Source organism: Prinia subflava, chromosome 10 (assembly GCF_021018805.1).
Source record: "Prinia subflava isolate CZ2003 ecotype Zambia chromosome 10, Cam_Psub_1.2, whole genome shotgun sequence".
NCBI lineage: Eukaryota > Metazoa > Chordata > Aves > Passeriformes > Cisticolidae > Prinia > Prinia subflava.
Window position 1 is genome coordinate 16,620,323 of NC_086256.1, and position 21,519 is coordinate 16,641,841.

General features: G+C 43.6%; 2 protein-coding genes and 1 non-coding gene across 4 annotated transcripts; 2 read left to right on the forward strand and 1 right to left on the reverse strand.

Annotated features, from left to right (window-relative positions):
• Positions 1-1,391: 1,391 nt before the first annotated feature.
• RPL5 (ribosomal protein L5) lies at positions 1,392-8,195 on the forward strand. Its single transcript, XM_063407511.1, has 8 exons — positions 1,392-1,869; positions 2,571-2,640; positions 2,734-2,849; positions 4,316-4,450; positions 4,953-5,155; positions 6,009-6,186; positions 7,320-7,408; positions 8,032-8,195. Exons 1-8 carry the CDS (start codon positions 1,603-1,605, stop codon positions 8,129-8,131), a joined length of 1,158 nt encoding a protein of 385 aa, XP_063263581.1. The 5' UTR covers positions 1,392-1,602; the 3' UTR covers positions 8,132-8,195.
• On the forward strand, positions 5,763-5,859 carry LOC134555804 (small nucleolar RNA SNORD21). The gene has a single exon (XR_010081496.1). It is a non-coding gene; the product is annotated as a small nucleolar RNA SNORD21 (small nucleolar RNA).
• Positions 8,196-9,344: 1,149 nt separating the features above from the next.
• Positions 9,345-21,055, reverse strand: DIPK1A (divergent protein kinase domain 1A). Of its 2 annotated transcripts, none has more exons than XM_063407509.1 (5): positions 19,990-21,055; positions 14,223-14,357; positions 13,842-13,949; positions 13,007-13,183; positions 9,345-12,070 (listed from the first exon to the last, which is right to left on the reverse strand). In XM_063407509.1, exons 1-5 carry the CDS (start codon positions 20,650-20,652, stop codon positions 11,258-11,260), a joined length of 1,896 nt encoding a protein of 631 aa, XP_063263579.1. In that variant the 5' UTR covers positions 20,653-21,055; the 3' UTR covers positions 9,345-11,257. The 2 variants fall into 2 exon arrangements, with proteins under 2 accessions (XP_063263579.1, XP_063263580.1); XM_063407510.1 differs by having other exon boundaries at positions 20,586-21,018.
• Positions 21,056-21,519: the final 464 nt, after the last annotated feature.

Here is a 21,519-nt window from a genome sequence, read left to right on the forward strand (position 1 = left end):
ATGTCAGGGAAGTAACTGCCCAGTAGTAGCAGCAGACTTTTTGAAGACTATGGATTTATATGCCAGAGGGGAGAAAAAACAGCTCTGCTAGAGATACTTTCTGTACAAATTGAAAAGCACATAGAATTCTGAACTTTCTAAAATTCATTCTTAGATCACAGAATCATTTTTCATTTAGGTTGAAAAGATCTCCAAGATCATTGAGTCCAACCTCTGATCACCACCTTGTCTGTTAGGCTGAGCACTAAGTGCCACATCCCTCATTTCTTGAACTCCTGCAGGGATTGTGACTATGCCACTTTCCTGGACAGCCACTTCCAAAGCTTAACCACCTTTTCAGTGAAAAAAATCCTTCTGCTATTCAACCTGAGCCTCCCCTGGCACAGCTCGAGGCTATGTTCTCTTGTCACTAGTTGCCAGGGAGGAGAGGCCAATCTCCATCTTGGTAAAACATCCTTTCAGACAGTTAAATTACTTCTGAAGCTGGCAGGTCCCTACCGAGTAGGAACCATGCTGGTGCTTGCCTGATGCTGTAAACATTTATTTTTCCTTTCATTTTCTTGGTTATTTATATCAAATTAATATTTTTAAAATATTGGCTTATGTATCAGTAACAAAGTGGATTGTTGGTATATTTTTTAGTGAAATTAATGAGCATAACCAGACAAATGCATCAGGAATGAAGATTCACTATTGTCTGACAATGTCAAGAAACCTGAGACCACTTGACCTGTTTGATCCAGTGTATATATATATATATATATATATATGCAAGTCTATATTCTTGCTTTATTCATCAAATATCAATAATCCCAAGCAGCTATAATTTCTTGTAAGAATTGTATTCAATTGAGATTTTGGTTGATGTTATTAATTCCTTGCTGCTTGATCGGTTCTGAGAATTTTCCCTAGAAAATGATGGGAATTAAAATCCTATAACATATACATAACTGACTTTTTAAAAGACCAAATCTATGGTGGTTTTTTCTGTTTAAGAACCCCTTCTCTGTGATATATCCCTGGCTAATAGCTACCCAGACATTTAACATAAGGAGACTTGGAAGCGATCATGCAGTATGTGTGGACATTAGATGACAGGCAATATTATTGTTTCCTTAGAATTATGTTTCTCTGATATCACAGAATCAATTAAGTTGGAGAAGACCTCTGAGATCACAGAGTCAGAGCTTTGGCTGAACACCACCTTGTCAACCAAACCATGGCACTGAGTGCCATGTCCAGTCTCAAACCCCTCCGGGGACGGTGACCCCACCACCTCCCTGGCAGCCCATTCCAGTCACTCTGTGAAGGAATCCTCCCAATGGCTATCCTAACCTGCCCTAGTGCAGCTTTAGACCACGTCCTCCTGTCCTTTGCTGATTGCCTGGGAGAAGGAGCCGACCCCCACGTTGCTGTAACCTCCTCTCAGGCAGCCGTAGAGCGATACGGTCTCCCCTGAGCCTCCTTCTCTCCAGGCTAAACCCCAGCTCCCTCAGCCGCTCCTCGCAGGATCCGTGCATTCTCCAGACTCGTCCCCAGCTCCATTTCCCTGCTCCGGACTCTCTCCAGCACCTCAGTGTCTCCGGCGGGAGGCAGTGCTGGATGTGTGGCGGCTCCGGGGGCTGGGCGGGCGGCGCAGGGAGCGCTCCCGGCGGGAGCCGCCCGGTCCCGGCGGCGCTGCTGGCACGGCGCGCGGTGGGTCCTCCGGGCCGGCAGGGGGCAGCACGGCGCTGGCGCGGCCCCGCCCCGCCGGGCAGGGCAGGAGCTGCGGCTGCGCGGCGCGCGCGGCCTTTTCCCGTTTGCTGCGGAGCGCAGTCGTTGTGCGGAGCGGGCGCCGGCCTGAGGGACCGGACAGTGCCTGGCACGATGGTCGGTACCGGCACGGGGGGGCTCGGGGGCATCGCCTCCGTCGTTCCGCGCCCGGCGCGCCGCGCCGCCCGCACGGATGAAGCCCGATTGTCGCGGGCTCGGGGCGGCCGCCCGGCGCCGGCGTGGCAATGGCTGCCGTTCTGCCGGGGCTGCGCCGCGGGCGGCTCAGGGGCTCCAGCGGGGCCCGGCCCGGCCCCGTGACCGGCTGCGCTGCCCCCGTGGGCCGCGTCCTGCCCGGTCCCGCCGGCGGCGGCCGGGTCGGGGCCGAGCCGCGGGGCCGGGGCTGGTGCAGCCCCCGGTGCCCTGCAGCAGCCGCGCCGGGCCCCGGCGTGCGGGTGTCGGACTGGCCGAGGGCGGGGGGCTGCGGGGGAAGCGGCTCCGAGGCACAGCGTGCCAGAGAAGGCCCCGGCTGTGCGGGAGTGACAGGAAATGAGCACGGGCACTGCTCCGGTCGGGCCTGCAGTTCAAAGATACTTTGGTAAAAGATACACTTTGGTTTTCCCTTGAAACATTAGTTCTTGTTTCAAGAGGAGGAGGTCGACTTTATTAGAGTTTGATGTGCCGGGTGATTTTTATCTAAACATACGAGAAAATCTGTTTAATTCCTGATTGCAGTATATTCATGGCACGTGTAGTTCTCATGGTCTTGGCTTACAGGGTTTTACATGTTAATAACACGTAGTTCATTTTTCTTATCCAAGGGGTTTGTGAAAGTTGTCAAGAATAAGGCATACTTCAAGAGATACCAAGTGAAATTCAGGAGAAGGAGAGGTATTATTAAATTCCCTATAACACACAATTAAATGTCCTTGGTGAATATTCCTACTTTGTTCACGCATTTTGCACGCTGCAAATGTTTTTCAGAGGGAAAAACTGATTACTATGCTCGCAAACGTTTGGTAATTCAGGATAAAAACAAGTACAACACTCCTAAATACAGGATGATTGTGCGCGTTACCAACAGAGACATCATCTGCCAGGTAAGGCCTGTGGTGTTTGCCGGGGGAAGGCAGCACAGACAGGGAGCCTTGGAGCGCCTGGGGGCTTTAGGCCAGATCTGCGCAGTGTTTGTCTTGTGAAACAGCTCCTCAGAGGAGGACAATCTTCAGGGTTACCACGGCTTCAGTAGTTAACCGTGTGCATTGTAGAAAAGAAGTTTTATAAGTGTTAGCACTTCTGCTGTGAGGTTATTTGCAGAGTGACATTGTACTGCTTTAATGGTGCTGGGATATGTAGAACATTTTTGGGAGAGGGAAGATATCTTGGGTTGGTTTCTTTGCTGTATTTTAAGGGCTGCAAAATGAGGCCTTTTTTGCTTGGTTGAAGACAACCAAGTTGACAGCGTGACCTGTCAACCTGCATTGACTTGTGCTGTATCTAAAGGTACCTTCTCATTTGAGACTTGTATTTCTGTGATGTTTCTGTGAAGCACTGAGGCCTTATGATGGCTTTCCTTTCCTGGGAGATTAAAGGAGGTTGGTAAACAGAAACAGCAGGCACTTTTTCATGGTCATTAAGTATGTGGTAGTGTGTAGCATCATATGCAGTTCCTCACTGTGGCTCACTTTTCATGTTTAATATTTACAATGTTTTGACTAATTTTGAAGTTAAAAACTTAAGAATGCTTGTTGTGTAATAAATATATGTTGTTGAGCTCAAAAAAAAGCAGCTAAGTTTAATTTATTTTTTCATAGAGTAGTTATCTGTTGAGAACAATCAGTTCAGCCATTAATGAGGTTATTTTATCTTTGAAACTCAAAATGGAAATCAGTGGTGGCAGGGGCTTATATCTGACTGGTAGTGCCTTTCCAGTATGTCAGAATCCTGCAAAAATGGGACAATGTTTGGATGTAGAGAGAAGGAGTGAGAGTCAAAAGGAAAAGGTTCTATACATGGAAGAAAAAGCAGAAATATGTCTGATACTCATGTTGTCCCACAGGGGACCCTGGGGTGATGGTGGTCTCAGACCATGATTAGTAAAACCGTTCCATAAGGTTACTAACAGTGTTACCCCAAAGGCTCACATGCTTCTTGTGTATTTTGAGATGTATCAGAAAGTGGGACAGAATTCATAATGATTCTTTGAAAGGTTGCTTTATTGGCAGTTTCTGGGCTCTTGATCTATGTGGAGAGGTAACTACCAGTTGTTGCTGGTAACAAAAACATTTTTAGCTGGCCTGATACAGATTTGAACTCTTTGTGTCTTGAAGAGATGATGACTCCTTTTGCAACAACGAACAGACCATAAGGGGGAGGGCAAACAAACAACCTCCAACAAACCAAAGCACCACTGCTTGAGCTTGCAAGCAGAGCTTGGCAGTGTTTTGGTCACTCGGTTCCAGCATTGGTGTTGGCTTGAGCGGGTGTCAGAGGAGCGGTGCACGGAGCCCCAGGTGTGAGCAGTGCACGGAGCCCCAGGGTGGAGCACTAAGGTTTCTTGTTGCAGATCGCCTATGCCAGAATCGAGGGGGACATGATCGTCTGCGCTGCCTACGCCCACGAGCTGCCCAAGTACGGCGTCAAGGTTGGCCTGACCAACTACGCCGCTGCCTACTGCACCGGCCTGCTCCTGGCACGCAGGGTACGTACACGGGCTTCCTTCAGCCCCACCTGAGCCTTGGGGCCTCTCAGAATCGTAACTTTGGCTCTTTACCATAGTAAATTGCTGTGTCTTGTGGCTGTCAAGTCACAGTGAGAGGTATGACAGCATGCAGTCTCAGCTCCAGCAGCCTGCTTTAATGTCTCAGCCCTTGAGTTTGGTGGAGGGAGGATAAAAATGTAAGAAATGCACCTTGTAGAGTTCAAAAACGTGTGAACAGCAGCCATCCGTTTTCCACAGGGGTTCGCGAATAGGTGTTAAGTTCAGTGGTGTACCTGTAGGAACAGAAGGTTGGAACTTAACAAACACACTTAGAGTGGTAGCTATTGAAAAGTTTTGTTATTGGTATTGGGCACATACTTTTTGTGAAGAAATTTGTTAAAAACGGGATTCTAATGCAAATTCACATTTTAAAGTAGTGGTAATTCTACATTATTATCAATAAATGAATGAAATTTCAAACGTGTGTTTTCTTTTCCCGCAGCTTTTGAATAAATTTGGCCTTGATAAGATCTATGAAGGCCAAGTTGAAGTCACTGGTGATGAATACAATGTGGAGAGTGTGGATGGGAAGCCTGGTGCTTTTACATGCTACCTGGATGCGGGTCTTGCCAGAACTACCACTGGAAACAAAGTCTTTGGTGCTCTGAAGGGGGCAGTGGATGGGGGGCTGTCTATCCCTCACAGGTAATGTGTGTTACAAAGAATTTCTTCAGGGTTAACTGAGATGCTTCTGTATGTGACAGTCTACTTACTTCTCATCGATTCATGCTGAAATAATTTCGTACTGACATAGTAATGCTTATGTAATTAGTTTCTGGGTTTGGAGTGCTTTTTTTGGTTGGTTTTTAATCTGCAAGTGTAATTCTGATAGTGCTGCTGGGAATATTACAACTGTCAAGAGATGTTATGAAACCTGTAGAAACTAAAGAGCTATCTTGTTGCTTTTACTAAACATCAAGTGAATGCCCTTACCAGATCTTGAAAGGGTATGTGCTTGGTTTAAGTCTTCGCCAAATTGTGTGCAGGTATGGATTTCACTGTGCAAAAAAATACATACCAGGTACAAACCCACTGGTACTTGCTATAGTTGTCAATACAGCAGTAAGCCTGAGCAGTCCACCTTCATTTAGAATTTCCACATGGACACTTTTGACTGTTACCTAACACTGATATAGCTGAGTGCTACTTTCTGCTAGCAGCAGTGGAGGAAAGAAAATCCTGAGATCTTTTGTGTGTTCCTACCCTCTCCCATGCTATCCTCTTCTTGTTGTCCAGTTTTTTTGACTTGGCTGCTACATGATGATACTTGCAGTGACTGAACACACCATAGTTGGTCCATGGTGTGTATTTGATGTACTGCAGAGTTTCAAGACGGGACTGATGGCAGCTGAGATAAACTTAAAACTTGTATGTTTTATTCTTTTCCGAGGGTCCTATCCCTCAGGTATCTGTAGTAGAAGCTGATGTATCAGTCATTTCAGTGTGCATCTTGCCTGTGAGTTAGAGCTTTAACGTGACTGTGCCTGCTGTTTGACAGCACCAAACGTTTCCCTGGCTACGACTCGGAAAGCAAAGAGTTCAACGCGGAGGTGCACCGCAAGCACATCATGGGCCAGAACGTGGCCGACTACATGCGGTACCTGATGGAGGAGGACGAGGACGCCTACAAGAAACAGTTCTCCCAGTACATAAAGAACAACGTGACACCTGATGGGGTAAGAGTCATCCTGCTGGAGATGGGGCATTTGAAGAGAGATGCTGATAGGACTTCTGTAATGATGCAATTAATTGATAGGTGAAATTACGTGACTGTTGTGTGTTACCCGTGCAAAGAACATACTTTTTTCCTTCATTAAGGGCTCTGTAATATAGTGTAGAATTTCTGAAAATGGGACTTTTTTGCCTGCTGTGAAACTTAATATTCTGCCTGTAAATCCAGCCTTACAGGACCTAAATCTGTGCTGGACCGCTTTCCCCCCTCTCCAAGAGAGAAACTAAATTAGAAGTTCCTGTACAGACTCTCTGCTGTTTCCTTATCCTGCCCCAGAGCCTGTCATTTCTGTAGCTGTAGTGCTTGTAGTGCTCTGTGAGTGAGCACGTGGTTGTGGGTCAAATCTGTGGTCCTGTTTGTGCAACCCTAGAAGGGAGTTCTGCTATTCCACGTGAATAGAGAGAGCCCAAGATAGCATTTTATGAAAATCTAGACTGTAAAACACTTAATTTTAGTACTGCTTCACATTTTAGTCTTAATAAAATACTAGAAGATGGATAAGAATACAGAGCTGCTTCTTCTGCTTTTTCCAAGTATTAAACTCCTTCCATGTGGCTTGTCCTGCTGCATGTAATATTCTAGCTTGGTTCTCCTAGTAAGTGATCTTGGAGCTTTAAAACAGCTCCCTCATATACCCTTTTTAGGCTACAGCAAACTTCATTTTCTGTCCCTTCATTTCTATGGGGTTTGGGGTTTTTATAAATTGAACTAGTTGCTATTTTTTTCTAACAAATTTTTAAAAGAAAATAATGTAAATGCTAACTTCATCTGCTTCCTAAGCAAATAGCAGTTACAGCTTGTGTTCAGATGAAGTGAGTCTAGGACTTAGGTCACTCAACAGACACTTGCTCTTTGTACATCTAAAAAGTTTTTCACAGCTCAGATCTAGTGATCTTAATTAACCACCAGCAAAAATATGGTTATGATTTGTGCCATTATGAAGCCAGAGTTGCCTTTGGGACAGAGCAGCATTGCATGCCTGGAGACAATGCAGGTACAGGGATCTTGGATTTCTGATAATCCTTCAACTGGACCACTGGTACATTTAATTTTTTTTTCTTCCGCTTCCTGCCCCAGATGGAAGAAATGTATAAAAAAGCCCATGCTGCTATACGGGATAATCCAGTCCATGAAAAGAAACCCAAGAGAGAAGTCAAGAAAAAGAGGTAAAATTCTCACTGTTTTTAGCATCTGTGTGACTCTTCTATTGGCAATATCTTCGTTACAGTCAAACAAGTAATGCCATTGTGCAGTTGTGTCACTAGTCATGTGTTCTGGACAAGATTAAGATACAAGCAGTTCCGTATAACTTTGGAGTTAACTTTAGCAGTAGGAATATGAAATTCAAGAGCTCTTAACTATTGAAAGAATTAAAGTGAAGAATGCTTGTGGCTTGAACAGCTGGAACAGGGTGTATCTTCAGGTCCCAGTGTTTTTCAGTGTGAAAGTGCTTCTCTTCAGCTGAGAGCTCATTGACTATTTTGTCAGTACCAAACTCTTCTGATTTTTAAGGGTGTGGGAGACAGGAAGTGTTGACACAGCTGTCACATTGCGCTTGATAATGCCTGTACTTCAGTCACAGAGAGTACAGAGTTTCCCTCTGGAGAAGCAAAAACTGTCCAGCCATGCTTTTTGTGGTGCCCTAACTACAGCCCTAGATCATTATGAGGAAATGAAGCATGGTACAAAAGTGGGGATATATTCTTCACTGCACTCTTAATCACAGTTAATTGTAATGCACTGCTACTTTTTTGCATTGGATCTACTGCACACTGTGCTTGCATTGCAGATGGAACTGTCCCAAGATGTCTCTGGCCCAGAAGAAAGACCGTGTTGCTCAGAAGAAGGCCAGCTTCCTCAGGGCCCAGGAGCGCAGGACCGAGAGCTAAGACAACTTCCACAGTTCTCTGTGACGCTTTCGAGAAAGCAGCAATAAATTTATTGAGGAAGCAACTGTGTAAGACCAGCTTATTTGTATAGTTTATAACACTGCAGAATATTTTTATGATCTAGATATTCTGTATCTGAAAGGGTTTTTTTCTCCCCTCTCAAAGTACTGTGTGAATTGAGTTTTCACAGAGAAGAGAGGAGACTTCAAAGACCAAGGCTGCTGCATCAGAATTACTTCTGTAAGATGGAGAAGGAAGTCGATGCAATTAATTTTTGGCATGGTTAGTATCAAGGACTAAATATAAGAACTTGCTGCTTTTGACTGGAGAAAGATTTAGTTGTTTTTTTTTTTACAAGGCTGTATCTGTCCTTCACAATTCTTTCAGCATACTTCATGTTTGGGAGGAATTGATACAGCTTAGGAAAAAACCAAGAGTAGTCACAGAAGGTTCTAAAGCCTCTGCCCAAAGGTAACCTTAGGCTTTCAGGCACTTATCACCTCCAAGCTCTGGCTGCTACTGGAACAGGTACTGAATACTTCACATTATTTAGTTATAAGAGAATTCACTTTAAAAGTTGCATTTACAGGGGTAGGTACAGAGGCCTTGTTAAGGAAACGTGAATGAGACTCGCTGGCAGTTACACACCAGAGCCTTTCTGCTTGACTCACCACACACTCACCAGGCAGCCAGACCATGTTCCCTTCCAGTTCACCCCTAGGGTTCCCTTAGCAGAGCCCACGACCTCCCATTGCACAAGGCAGTTTGTTCCTCCTGCAGGAACAACCTGAGATTGTCCCTCTGAGAGCACCCCTGGGCTGTGACACCCTCACATTCCCCCCTCTCCCTGCTGCCAGCCTCCGTCTCCTCAGTCTCCTCTGCCTCCCCTCTCCACGTCCACCCCACCACTCACCAATCCCATCTCCTTACCCTGAAGCGTGGCTCCCCCCAGAGCCCAGTCTGTTTCCCCTGCAGCTTGCAGGCTGAGGCACCTGGGAGAGAAGCATTCCTCAGCAGCCTCGTCCTGCCCTGGTCCTTTGCCTCCTCCCTCTCAGTTTCACAGGCACTTCTGTGTGCCAGTTGGTTTCCATTAGACTCAGAAACAGATTGCAAAGTTTAAACACGAGTCAAGGAGGCTACATGGAGGAAGGTTTTGCTCTAAGATACTGGTACTTGGTGTAAGTACTGCTATTGAAAACAAAAGAGGCCTGTGACTGTAAACAAAAGTGTATTTTTTTCCAATGAAATCTTCAATTTGATGCCACAGTAATAAAAATGAAGATTCTATACAACAAACTGCACTATTAAACATATTCTCCAGTTGTTAAGATACCCAATGATGTTGGGTATTTTAAGTAATCTCTGCCCAAATAGCAGTCACTGTCAGATTTTTTTCACCAAGAACATGACCACTTTACACTTTTAGTGCATTGCTGGTTACAGATACTTAGTTCATAGTTGGAGCACATTAGCAAGTTCAAGACAATAATTAGCATGAGCATAGTGTTTCTTAAACTAAAAGGCTGATGTTCACAAAACAATCTCAACCCAAGCTGCATATTATTACATCTGGTATAGAGAAATTACTGTATTGTGGTCCTGTGCTTCTGTGTCATCATCCTAGGAATGCATTTAGGACAGGATACCTAGAGCAGTTAACCTTTCAAATACTTAAATCTTGCTCTTACCTCTGCTGACAATGAATTAATGGGCCAGGAATTCAGAATTGTACAGATAACTGCCATTAAAATCAAAAAGATCGAACAACTTTATACCTAAAGCATTTATAAATTAAACATTCAACAGGTAAGTACTGAGCATGTACTCAGGTGTATTATGGACATCCAATTCTGTGTAATCACAAACAGATGTAAATCTGAAAGACGGAGTGCCAGGATCAGGTGATGTTTACTCATGACTTGAGTTTTAACAGTGACTCATAGATGCTACTAGAAAAAAAAGAATAGTAACACACTGCATCTCACTTAGTAATAGCTAGGAATGAGCTGGAAAGTATCTCACAGGCTCCCGTTTGAGCAATATTGCACAATCCTGAACAATCCAGCTTCTGTCTTAAAATTCAAGTCTAGCTCTTGCTTACATATTTCCTGCAGTAGTTAAGGAGATTGAAGTACAGGTCTGTAGTTAATGTGGAGGGACAGTAAAGAGACAAGATTATCCACAACTTGTTTCTCATGTCATACAGCAGATTCCTGCACCACACAAACTTCATTTTTATCTGCTTGGACATGTCTACTATTCAATATTTTTTAAAATTAACTTCAGTTTTCATACTATAGCTTACTCCACAAAGTCCTTGCTTTTTACTATTTGCTACAGCTTAGTTTGGGTTAAAGGTTTCCACTGAAGTTTTTGGAACAGATGGTGGTATTGCTGCTAAACCATATAAATGACTTTAAGAAATAATATTCTAAAATTTTTGGCTCCCACAGGGCTCACCACACAACGACTTAATTAAAAATGTTGAACTACTTAAACATTCAAGACGTAAGCATGAGGTAACAATGTGTAAACAGAATCCGATTTGTCTCATATTAGAACCTCTTATAGAATAAAATTCTAATTTTCCACAGTTAAAAACCATTTAATGTGCAAATTTTGCCATGCCAAGGTATTAGTAAACTTCAGTCTCACAGTTCAGTTTATTCATAACAGCAGCTTGGACTTGGACACATTACTTGCAGTAGTGGTGATTCTTCATGAAGCTACTCAGGAGAAAAATCCTCTGCAGGCATTTCACAAGTGAGCAATGTTTGTCACAGAAATGGAAGATGTTCCCTCAGCTGATGTGGTGGCACAGTGAACACTTTCATCCTGTTCAAGACCTGACAAAGTGCACAGGACAGTCAAGCATGCAGAGTTCTTGTTTCCATAACACATCACTGAACACCAGGCAGCCTCCTGGCCTCTGCCTGGTCATTCAGTGGCACGTTCCTTTTCTGAGAAGCCCTGTCATGAGTTACTGACTGAAGGGCAGGACTGAAAGAACCATTAATAAAATCTGAGTAAAGAAATATCTTTTTAAAAAGGTGCAGACTGTTTTTATCAAAGGTCTTAGGCCACCTCTGTGGCAGGCATCAATATTCTCTTCTGCTGGTGGAGAAATTAGGAATCATTTGTATGAGAAATTTTCTTCCACAGTAAAGTTTTTAAGTTATTAAGTATTAAAGAGTGCTCCATTTCCATCTGATTTGCTGTGACTTTAAGGGCAATGCACAAGTACAGTTGTTTCTCTAGTTCTTCATGGATATCAGAAGGAGCACCACGAAGCAGATAGTCTTTAAGGAGCTGACAAGCTTTTGCTAAGTTTGGCTGAATCACTTCAGTGGTACATCTCATTTTGCTTTGGTCACATAGTGTTCTACAGTCTGTACCATAAATGCAGTCCAAATCTGAGTCACACTGACGATCTTTAATTATTTCCTTCAAATTAATTTCTGGCACTATTTTTCTCATGTCCAACATTTTCAAATCATATTTATCATTATATCCCAAGTTTTTGGCACTTGTATCACACATAAGAAAGTTTCCATAAGGTCCGTGGAAAATATCTTCCACAAATTCTAAAAGCCCTATAGCTATTTTTGCCTTTCTTGGCCATGACGGAGTGAACCACTGGTCCATGCTTCTTCTGAAGCCAGAGGGAATGAGGAGTTCTATAACCCATGGAAGGCTGATTCCATAGAGAGAGGTATATTCAACTCTTTCAGTCACATAGAGATCCCCACAAAAACCCATCAGCTTGGGAGTATGCTCTTTATCCTGCAAGATCACCATTAACAGAAACTCTTCTAGCTGCAGGAGTGCCCATGCAGATTTTGCCTCTGGCAAAGAGACTCTTCCATCTTTGTTTCCATCAGCGAAGGACAGGATGAGATTAACCAGTTCTGAAAGATTTCCTTGTTCACCCAGTTTTGCCTAAAAGCAATAAACAAAAAAGATTAGGTATGACTTCATAAACTACTCTCAATCTATCACTCTACCTCCTGTTACTCTCTTTCTATGTATAATACAAATAACTGGGTATGCTCTGCTTTTCAGTGGTTATGGATGTGATAGGACCTGCCATCAGGTGCCTGCAGAACATCCCTTTTGTTCTCATAGGCACTGAGCATACAATCCTCTCAAAGTACTACTTTTCTTTGCACTTCAAAATGCAAATATTAAAATTCAATCGTTGTTCAGATCAGTCTTTAGGAAAATTGTATCAAGTAGCTTGTTCAATATTCTCTAAGATAAAGTATTCAGAATTCAAAAGGTTAGATCAGGTTTAGTTTTCAGCTGGTTAGACCTTACAAACGTAGAGGAATAATGTTATCAACTACATTTTGTCCAATTATTAAGAGTACCAAGACAAAACTGAGTACAAATTCCATAATTACACTGAAATGCTTGATTTTGTTATTTGATGTAACCACCTCCATTGTAGGACTACAGAGAAAGAAGCTATTGCTGGAATCAGAACTGTTCCATTTTCAGCTAGGCAGATCAACTTTTTCCAAATTTTCCTAAAAACTATCCTAACCCTAACACGCCTGCTGCTCCCATTGTCAGAGACAGAGCTGCTGTAATGCATGACAGCTGACATCAGCCTTACATCATGTTTTCTATAGCAATACCAGCAAAATCTATAGATGTACAAGATGAACGCCAGCTTCCATCATTCAGAGAGTAAGGAAAACCCCTGGTAATTAGTTACTTCAAACTTCAAGATAAGCACCTCTGGGAAGAATTATTTTTGTGCTGATTATTTTTCTAGCATATCCTTGAACAAGGCTCATACAACAAGATATTCTCTCCAGCTTCAAGAAAACAAGCCTTTCTGTCAACACAGAAAAAATAAAATATACTTACTTTAAAAAGACCATATACCATTTCTTTGAATTTCTCAACAGTGGTTCCTCTTGTTGGTTTATCAAACAGGACTATTTCCTTCCTTGGTTCTGGGTCAGTACCAAAATCACGTTGAGCAGCTTCTTCCATCTGGCATTTTATAACACTTTGCAGATTTCCCCAGATTCCTAAATAGATCTATGCAGAAAAGGAGGGGGAAAGGTATAAGACACTGATGATCCATCTGATGACCACCTGTCCTCCAACCACTGCTTCAAGAGTCAAACAGCAACACAGATCAGCAACTGAGTCCTGTGTGCAGACAATGAATGTGGCAATTTGACCCGTGGCAGCTTCAAAGACAGCCCACTGCTGCAGGCACTTTGGAGACACTGCACTGCCAAAACACAGGCAGCTTCCCAAACAACAGCAGCACTGCCCCTGGCACGGCCTGCTACAGGCTGCTGCTGCTGGCAGCGCAGGCTAGCAGAGGAGCAGTGGGCTGCACAGAGTATGCACACTCTGGCAAACTGTGGAAGGACTCAGTATATACTATGGATGTTTCCAAAACACATGTTGTATAAATTAACCATACACCCCTCTACATACTAATTGTATACAGGTGCATATTATACATACTAATTTGTATTAGAGTATATCTTCTCTGTATAGGGGGTGTGTATATATATATATATACATGCTCACACACACGCTCTGCCTGTCACAGCAAATAAAGTTTGAAATAACCTGTATTATAAACAGGTTTAACTTGCTGACACTAAGGTCTACCTGATGTTGCAGACAATGACATTTCAGTGGGAAATAATAAAACTAGGTTGGATGAGTAGAGCCTTACCTGGTTATTGGGCTTTGTTGACAAACATTTTCCAAAATACAATGTTTCTTTAGCACAAAGACTACTACATGCTGACCCATCAATAACACCAGTCTTGTATTTATCACACTGAAACAAACAGGGAGAAAAATATTTAACAAACTGCCTAAGGAATGAGGCAACAACTCTATCTCTTCCAGCATATGAATCTTGAAAAAAAAAGCCTAAGAAAAATATTAATAACCCTATGCCAAAATAATATTAAAAGACACAACAGGTTTTATCTGTAACTGAAGTTGTAATCTTACTTCAGCATGATGGAATATGAGAATTTGATTAAATCACATGTGGCACTGACTGAATTAGTGTAACATTTCTGAAAGCTCTACTAAATACACTTACTATTATTTTCCTACAGTCATGTCCTCTGCACAGTTCTGTGTAGGTGGAGTACTGGACATACATAATCCAGCTGCCAACAAACACTACCAGCCAGGAGATGAAGAGATACTTGATCCGCACATACGACAGACGGACCTAGGGCACACAAAGAGAAAATACTGCTTGCAATTCACTGAGCAGCAGTAAACATCACTTACTATTTCATCTTTAAGGAATTTGATTTCCACAGTGATAAATTTAGCAGACTGCATTATATGGAACATTTGCTTCTTTCAGTGTGCAAAACGGACATGGGAGGTAAGTGGAATGATAATTGGGATATAAATAAATAGAAGGAAAGGTGTCAGACCCTGCCAGGGCAAGCCAGACTGCAGGAACCGATTTGATCAAAATCATAAACTCCCAGAGCTCAATTAAGTGCATTTTTCTTTAAGACCAGTTACCTATATTCCACTCACAGTATATCAAATCCAAGTGACCAGGAATTTGGTCAAAAAATAATCTGTGTCAATGTGTAAATATGTAAGATAGAGATACAATGAGCAGGGTGGATATCAAGGTCAAGTTCCATGTGCTGAAGTCCCCCACTCCTTCCTTGAAATGACACCATTAACTATGCAAATAAAATTCTTCTGTACTAGCCTCACCATCACCTTCCCACAACTGTATCCACGACTCTCCTGTTGTTTCTGTGCCTCACATACAGAGTTTTCACAGGGGCAGAAGCAAAAACCATTTATAAATTAAGAACTGAGGGAGAGCTAAGTGTCTTACAAAGTAGGAGTGATGTTTTGATCTTTTCCTTCCTTTTTTTTTCTCCTCCTCAGAGGCTGGTGTGCTAACAGGTTGATTTTCATACTCACATCAGGATCAGAAACTAATTAGAAGATCAGGATCAGCTTTAGCAGCAGGATATAAGGAAAGTGCCCGAGAGCAGCTATATTTGGTCAGTATAAGATCCATTTCTATCAGTATCCTGATCTTTAGCAATAGCTATACAAGATACTATTGAAGACTGATAACATATATTATACATACCAAGTATGCTCCCAGTTTCCTCTAGAAGAACTTGCTAAGCCAGATATTCTATATTTAGTAAATCTCAAATAATTTATCTTTCACTGATTACCCAGATGCCCTTAAAAATCCACATAAGCTTTTAGCATCTACAACAAACTTTAGCAATTAATTCACAGGTCTACTATGCACTACCAAGGTCAGGGACTGGACTTTATTTTGCTGAAGTTTAGTTCATATTAGCTTTGTTTGAGACCCCCAGGTTCACGTACTGGAAGAGAAGAGTGAACAATCTCTGTCCACTCTGTTCCCATCTGACAGGATTTTGTAGGCCTCCATAACATACCTCCCTGTGATGTCATCTCTTTTCCAAATTGACAGGTCCTAACCTGATTGTTCATCATTGAGAAATTATTCCATATGTTTGGAAAAGGTTCCAAGAATGGTAGTAATGATGAGCAGTTTTGCTATCACATACATACACAGAACTGCAGCAGCTGCAAATAAGCAAATTTTTTTAAACCAGAAAGACTGCAGTAATTTATTAGTATTTATTAAAATATAACAACCAACCAGCATGCATTATACCCTTTCTCCTGGAAACAGAAAAAGTGAGTTTCAAATGACCCAATGGTGATTCCAATCCATAAAGCTGTGGTCCTGCCACGTGCCTCAGCTGTGCATCCCTATTCCTTCACGCCTTCACACACACTCACTTGACAATCTTAAAACTACCTAGTTAAAAAAAGAGAGAGCTACAATTAACTTTTATTCCAGTGACTCTTTTTAGAGACAGGTTTTATCATTTTGGGGGGTTTAAAAGCTATTTCTAATAACTGTTATGTAACAGAACATGAAGCACAGAAAGCTACTGGTAAAATCTGGGGAAGATCAACAGAAATAAAACTGACAATTTTTGAGAAAGCTGTTTCATGTGTAAAAACTGCTTGGGAACCAAAGCTTCTGGGACAACAAAACCTCTTCTTTCCTCAGTGTTTCTTGCTGAATCCTCCATGAACCTTTGTAATACACTTTTAACCAAAGTGCTGTTTAATGAAGTTTTGTATTATTGTATACATTTAGTACAACCTCAGAGACCAGCAGCGACCTGCAGGCCTCAGGACCACTGCAGAATATTGACCATCCTCACAGCAGGGATATTGTCCTCCTCCTCAGGCAAAAAGGGAATGTACTTGAGACCGAAAATCCTCCCCAAATGCCATCTGACTACATCATGTATTTGGCAGGAAGTTCCAGAGGAGCTGGGTTTATTTTGAGCTCAGCACTGTGCCAATGGAGTCGTGCAGCTTTTGACTTGCAGAAGCTGCCCAGCCAGTTCAGAGCATGGACAACAGCATCCCTCTGCTTACAGACAACCAAGGTTCCACTCTCTGCTTCAAAGGGAATTACTTTTCTAATAAGGACTTCCTCATCATGTTCAACAAAAGGCCTGATCATTGTTTGATTTCTTCCTATAAATTCCCCTACCAAATTTTCATTTTCTCCCCAGAATGGGTCTGTGAGCACAGACACACTTAGCTCCCTTCCCCTGGCACGTCTGTCCTGAGGTGGGACAGGGCCTCCCTGAGCTGGTCTGGGCACACCCTGATGCACCCCGGACACACGGACTTACATCAGCCCTGCAGAGCACTGAACACGTTTCTGAGCAAGAAGTGCCAGACAGCACTCAGGGAACAACACATATAGATGGACTCCCTTTGAAACGGTGACAAACTGCCAGGAAACTTGTCATAAGAACATTTTTAGGGCAAGAGAATGACTGAGAGTTCCAAAATTATCAAAAAAAGGACGAAAGTATTCAAAACAAGGAAACAGTTTCTTTTTTCAACTCTACTCTTCCATCAAGACTTAAATATGAGCCAGGGAATGCAAAAATAAGGGAAGCACTTGCAATGCTTGATGTTACAGATTCAACTTCCTCCATCACTTGTATATTCTGCTAAGTCATGTGCACTGAATAATAATTAGACATTCATCCCCTGAAATAGAACTGGAAAACCACTTCTGGCAAAACTCAAGCCTGGATGCCCTCCAAAGCATATGGAGAGTAGTGAATCAACATGCAACATAACTTGACAGATTTTTGGTGAGTGTACTTTTTATTTAAAGCACTTTTATAGTTAAAGAGTATGAAAGTGTTTCTTTGTTTAATAGTATAGAGAGCTTAACTCTGGAAAGCATTACACATAACCGTAGTGTAGTAATCTTCTCCAAATCAGAGTTGCTCACTCCATTTGTCTTACATGCTTGCAATAGAAAAGGACAGATGACAAAAAGTAGGCCAATCACGTTAGCAATTCTGTTTTGTTCTCTGTTCAGGTTGATTTGTCTGTCACAGGAGGCATTTCAGGTAGGCTGACATGATGTCTGAGAGCATTAGCCGACACAGTTTTGGATGCCATGAACAGGACACATTCACATCTCTAAAAGCAGACAGTGCACGCTTATGATTATGCCAGTGTCTTGAATTATTTTGTATCCTGAGTAACCAAAGTGAGGGAACAGAGCTGAGGTATCTTTTGAAATAAAATAATGACCATGAAGGAAAATACGTCTCTCTTTAAATGTTAAACACAGCAGAAGGGATTAAAATCGTAGAGCAATGAAGTTATTTAGGAAATTTCTGCTGTGTGGGGCTTTAAACTTGCTTATTTTTTGGCCCTTCAGAGACAGTCTCTTGTACATTACTGAAGTCCATGAGGCACCTTTAAAGAGTCTAAACTTGGTCCAGCATCTGTAAAGTCAAACTTTCACACATGCAAGTTCTCTTTACATGATTATTGTCATGAGCAATCCTGCTGGTTAGTCCTCAGCCTCACAATACAATTGGTAATTATAGTTATCAGAAAGAACTTCAGGGCAATGTCCCTTAAATTTGGGACACTAACTCTCCTTCTCAAACAAAATCCCAGTGTTCATCACCCAACTGTAAAATCCTATAAATACAATGAAATTATTTTTGTGGTCTTTAGTGGTGTTTAAAAGTTTGTCACGTTTTAGGGTCTTTTTGTTGTTTTGTTTACTATTGTTACATGATTTGCAGTCTATGCAATGGCAAAGCTTTGTACTTCAGAGTTACTACTCTTCATAGTGACAGGACTGTAACATTTACTCAGGGAGGCCCTAACACTAAGTTTCGGGCTGAGCTAAGAGAGCTAAGAGTTTGCCCTGCCCCTTTTACATGACATGGCAGGACATTTTTTTAGGCTCAAAGATCATCAACTGATTACCTATGGGCCTTGCATTCTGCACAAAAGCTAAAGTATGCATAAAGTAAGAGAACATTTGCCACACAATATCTGTTGCAGCTCATAACATCCTGCTCCCATTAGGGCAGAAAAGCTGGAACAAGTATTAAGTTCTGTCTCACAGAACCTGATGTTCTGGCAATTCATTTCACAACATAATGTTCAAGAAGTCTGGAACACCAGCCAGCAAAAAATGGAATCCACTCAGTGATAACCTTCCCCTGTACAAACACCTTCCCTGGTGTGCTACTTGAAATGCTGCACACAAACATTGCACAAGTCTTTCCACCTTGCTCATAGCCCTCAGTGAATTAAGGCTACCACTCAGTTAGAGAGCATTGCCTTCTTCAGAGACAAATCTCAATAAAGCACTCAGCAATTAGTGTGTGTAGTTAAATCATGACTACATTTGTCATGTACCAACAGTAACATGTAGTGACAAGAAAAGTCAATATATTGATAGCTGCTGCCATTGTATGGATGCATCAGATCTCAACATACATTCACTAAAAGAAAAATATGTTTATGCTCACAAAGCCATTATTAGACTCCTAAAACAAGTCCATAGAATATGCAAAATCAGCTCTCAGTATAAGAAAACACAATCAGATTTTTTTTTAAATCTGCAATAGAAACAAACATTTAACTTCTCTGGCTTTTCTAATAAACAATTTTGTGGTCTTCTTGTTTCTTGGCAGATTTTAAAATAATGTATTTTGGTAGGAAGACCTTCAATTAAAATTTGAGAAGAAGAGTAGAGAAAGAAGAATGTTATCAGATATCACCATATGATGATAAGAAGGAGACTATCAAGGCAAAGGAGGCAAACAGTTTGGAGACTCCTAATTTGAAAGGTAGTGTATAGATTATGAATTCATTTTTACTTGTATTCAAGGCTTTATGCCATGGGAATACAAATAGTGTAGAAGTGTCTGCTTCAGTAAATAGATCTAGAGTAATCTTTTTTGGTTTAAAACCCAAGTGATATGGACCCAGACTTGCAGATACATACCATGAAACAAATGCTAAAGAGGGTAAAATTATATCTGTATGCTTCTCATTAATCATTACACCCCACTCCAGGTACTCCCAGAAAGAGAACAAGATTTCTCCACATCTGGAACTTTTCCAGATGAGAAGAAATTTAAATATTCAAGATTTTAAAATGCACCAATATGAAGTTTAAATTTTTTTAATCCAACGATCACTAAGCATATCAACAGATGACAAACACATAAACAGCATATATAAGAAAAGTAAACATTATTTATCTCCTCCAACGCAACAAATGTTCACCTTAGTTACAATCTAGTTAAAATACAATCCAGCTGATAAGGGGAAACCCAGGGGATAAACCATCAAGCTACCACAACGTAATGACTGATTAACATTTCACCGCAGAACTTCCTACGACACAATAGCCACAATACTTCCAACCAAAACATGCTTACTCTGCTAACTGGAGTAATGCAAACATGTACCTGCATAGAGAAACACAAAAGTGTTAAGATGAACATATATGGAAATGCATGGAGCAGCAAAGTGCCCGACATTAATTTTTTAGAAGAGAAGCAAGAAAGGGCACGAGTTGCTCCTGCAAGCGGCGGTCCGTGCGCTGACAGGATGGATGCCTGCGGCACGGGCCACAGGTGTAGAGCGGGGGCGCGGAGCGCAGCCCGGCGCTCCCGGGCCGCGGCAGCGCCGCAGGTGTCGCTGCCCCGCCGGCCGCGCCTGAGCCCGGGGAGCCGCGGGCCGCCCGCCTCCCAACAGGTCCTGCGCCCGCAGGCGGCGGGAGAGGCCCGATCCCACCGGCGGGCGGCCGGCGAGAGGCACCGCGGCCCCGAGGCCGCCGCCACCTGCTCCGCTCCCCGACACCCGCCGGCCGTGCCCGGCGCCGCCGCCTCCCGCCGGCCGAGCGGCAGCGCGGCGCAGCCGAGCCGCGGCCGGGCGCCGGCGTGAGGGGAGCGGCGGCCGCGCCGGGCCGGGGGAAGCGGCGAGAGCCCTGCGGGGGGCGCCCGCTCCGGAGGGAACTTCGCGGGGAGCGACGGGCGCCGGCACCGGCCCCTCGCCGGCCTACCTGCGCGGAGTGGGGCTTCCTCAGCCAGGCCCCCGGGAAGAGCCGCCTCGCCATGGCAATCACACATCCCCGCAGCGGGCGGCGGTCGGAGGCGGAGCGGCGAGGAGCGCTCCCCCGCCTGTCGCTGCCGCCGGCTCCGCTCGGCTCGGCGGGGAAGAGCTGCCTCGGGCAGCGGCGGCCGCCGAGAGACGGCGGCTGTCAGCGGGCAGGACGGGCGGCTGCCGCCCCAGCCGCCGCTCACGCCGCTGCTTGAAAGGGCGAACGCGGCGGCTGAGGGGAGCGAGGCGGGGCTGAGGCTGCGGGGGGAGCCCCGCCCGCCCCGAGCCCCTGGGGCTGTCCCAGACCCGTTTCCCGCTCCGGGACCGCCCGGAGCCCGTGGAACCGACAGCTTTCCCCGAGTTTCCCTCCTGTGTGCCAAAAAGTGCCCGGGGCGCTGTCTGGGGACAATTAGGGAGAAGTCAGTTAATAAATAACGCGTGCCGTTGATTGCGAACAGCCTCCCGTCATTTACTGGGCAGGGTATTAAAAACAGCTGCAGGCTCCTTACAGTCTTACTTAAAAGACCCCAACAACCAAAAAACCCCCACAAAACCCCCCAAAGGAGTAGTTCCTCCAAAATAAGGAAGGAGCGTTTGCCTGGACCCATATTAACACAGATGAGCAAATTTTTTACTGTGAGGTTGGTGAGAACAACCTGAATTGCCCAGAGAAGCTGTGGATGCCCCCGTTGAAGGCCAGGTTGGACAAGGCTTGGAGAAACCCGGTCCATTGGGAGTCGTCCCTGCCCATGGCAGGAGGGTTGGAACAAGATTATCTTTAAGGTTCCTTCTAACACCAGCCATTCTGTAATTCTACATTAGTGCCATAAAATGGGGGAAAATTACCTATTCTTCACCAGAGGCTCTCTCAGCCCTTCATGCATTGTGGAAAGCCT

Excerpts from the sequence above, each read along its gene's own strand:
- RPL5 (XM_063407511.1), top strand. The coding sequence starts at position 1,603 with ATGTGTGGCGGCTCCGGGGGCTGGGCGGGCGGCGCAGGGAGCGCTCCC. Across the intron at positions 2,641-2,733 it reads GAAATTCAGGAGAAGGAGAG|AGGGAAAAACTGATTACTAT; the intron begins GTATTATTAAAT and ends AATGTTTTTCAG. Across the intron at positions 4,451-4,952 it reads GCCTGCTCCTGGCACGCAGG|CTTTTGAATAAATTTGGCCT; the intron begins GTACGTACACGG and ends CTTTTCCCGCAG.
- DIPK1A (XM_063407509.1), bottom strand. The coding sequence starts at position 20,652 with ATGTGTGATTGCCATGGCGAGGCGGCTCTTCCCGGGGGCCTGGCTGAG. Across the intron at positions 14,358-19,989 it reads TTTTGTGTTTCTCTATGCAG|GTCCGTCTGTCGTATGTGCG; the intron begins GTACATGTTTGC and ends TGTGTGCCCTAG. Across the intron at positions 12,071-13,006 it reads TGGTATATGGTCTTTTTAAA|GCAAAACTGGGTGAACAAGG; the intron begins GTAAGTATATTT and ends TATTGCTTTTAG.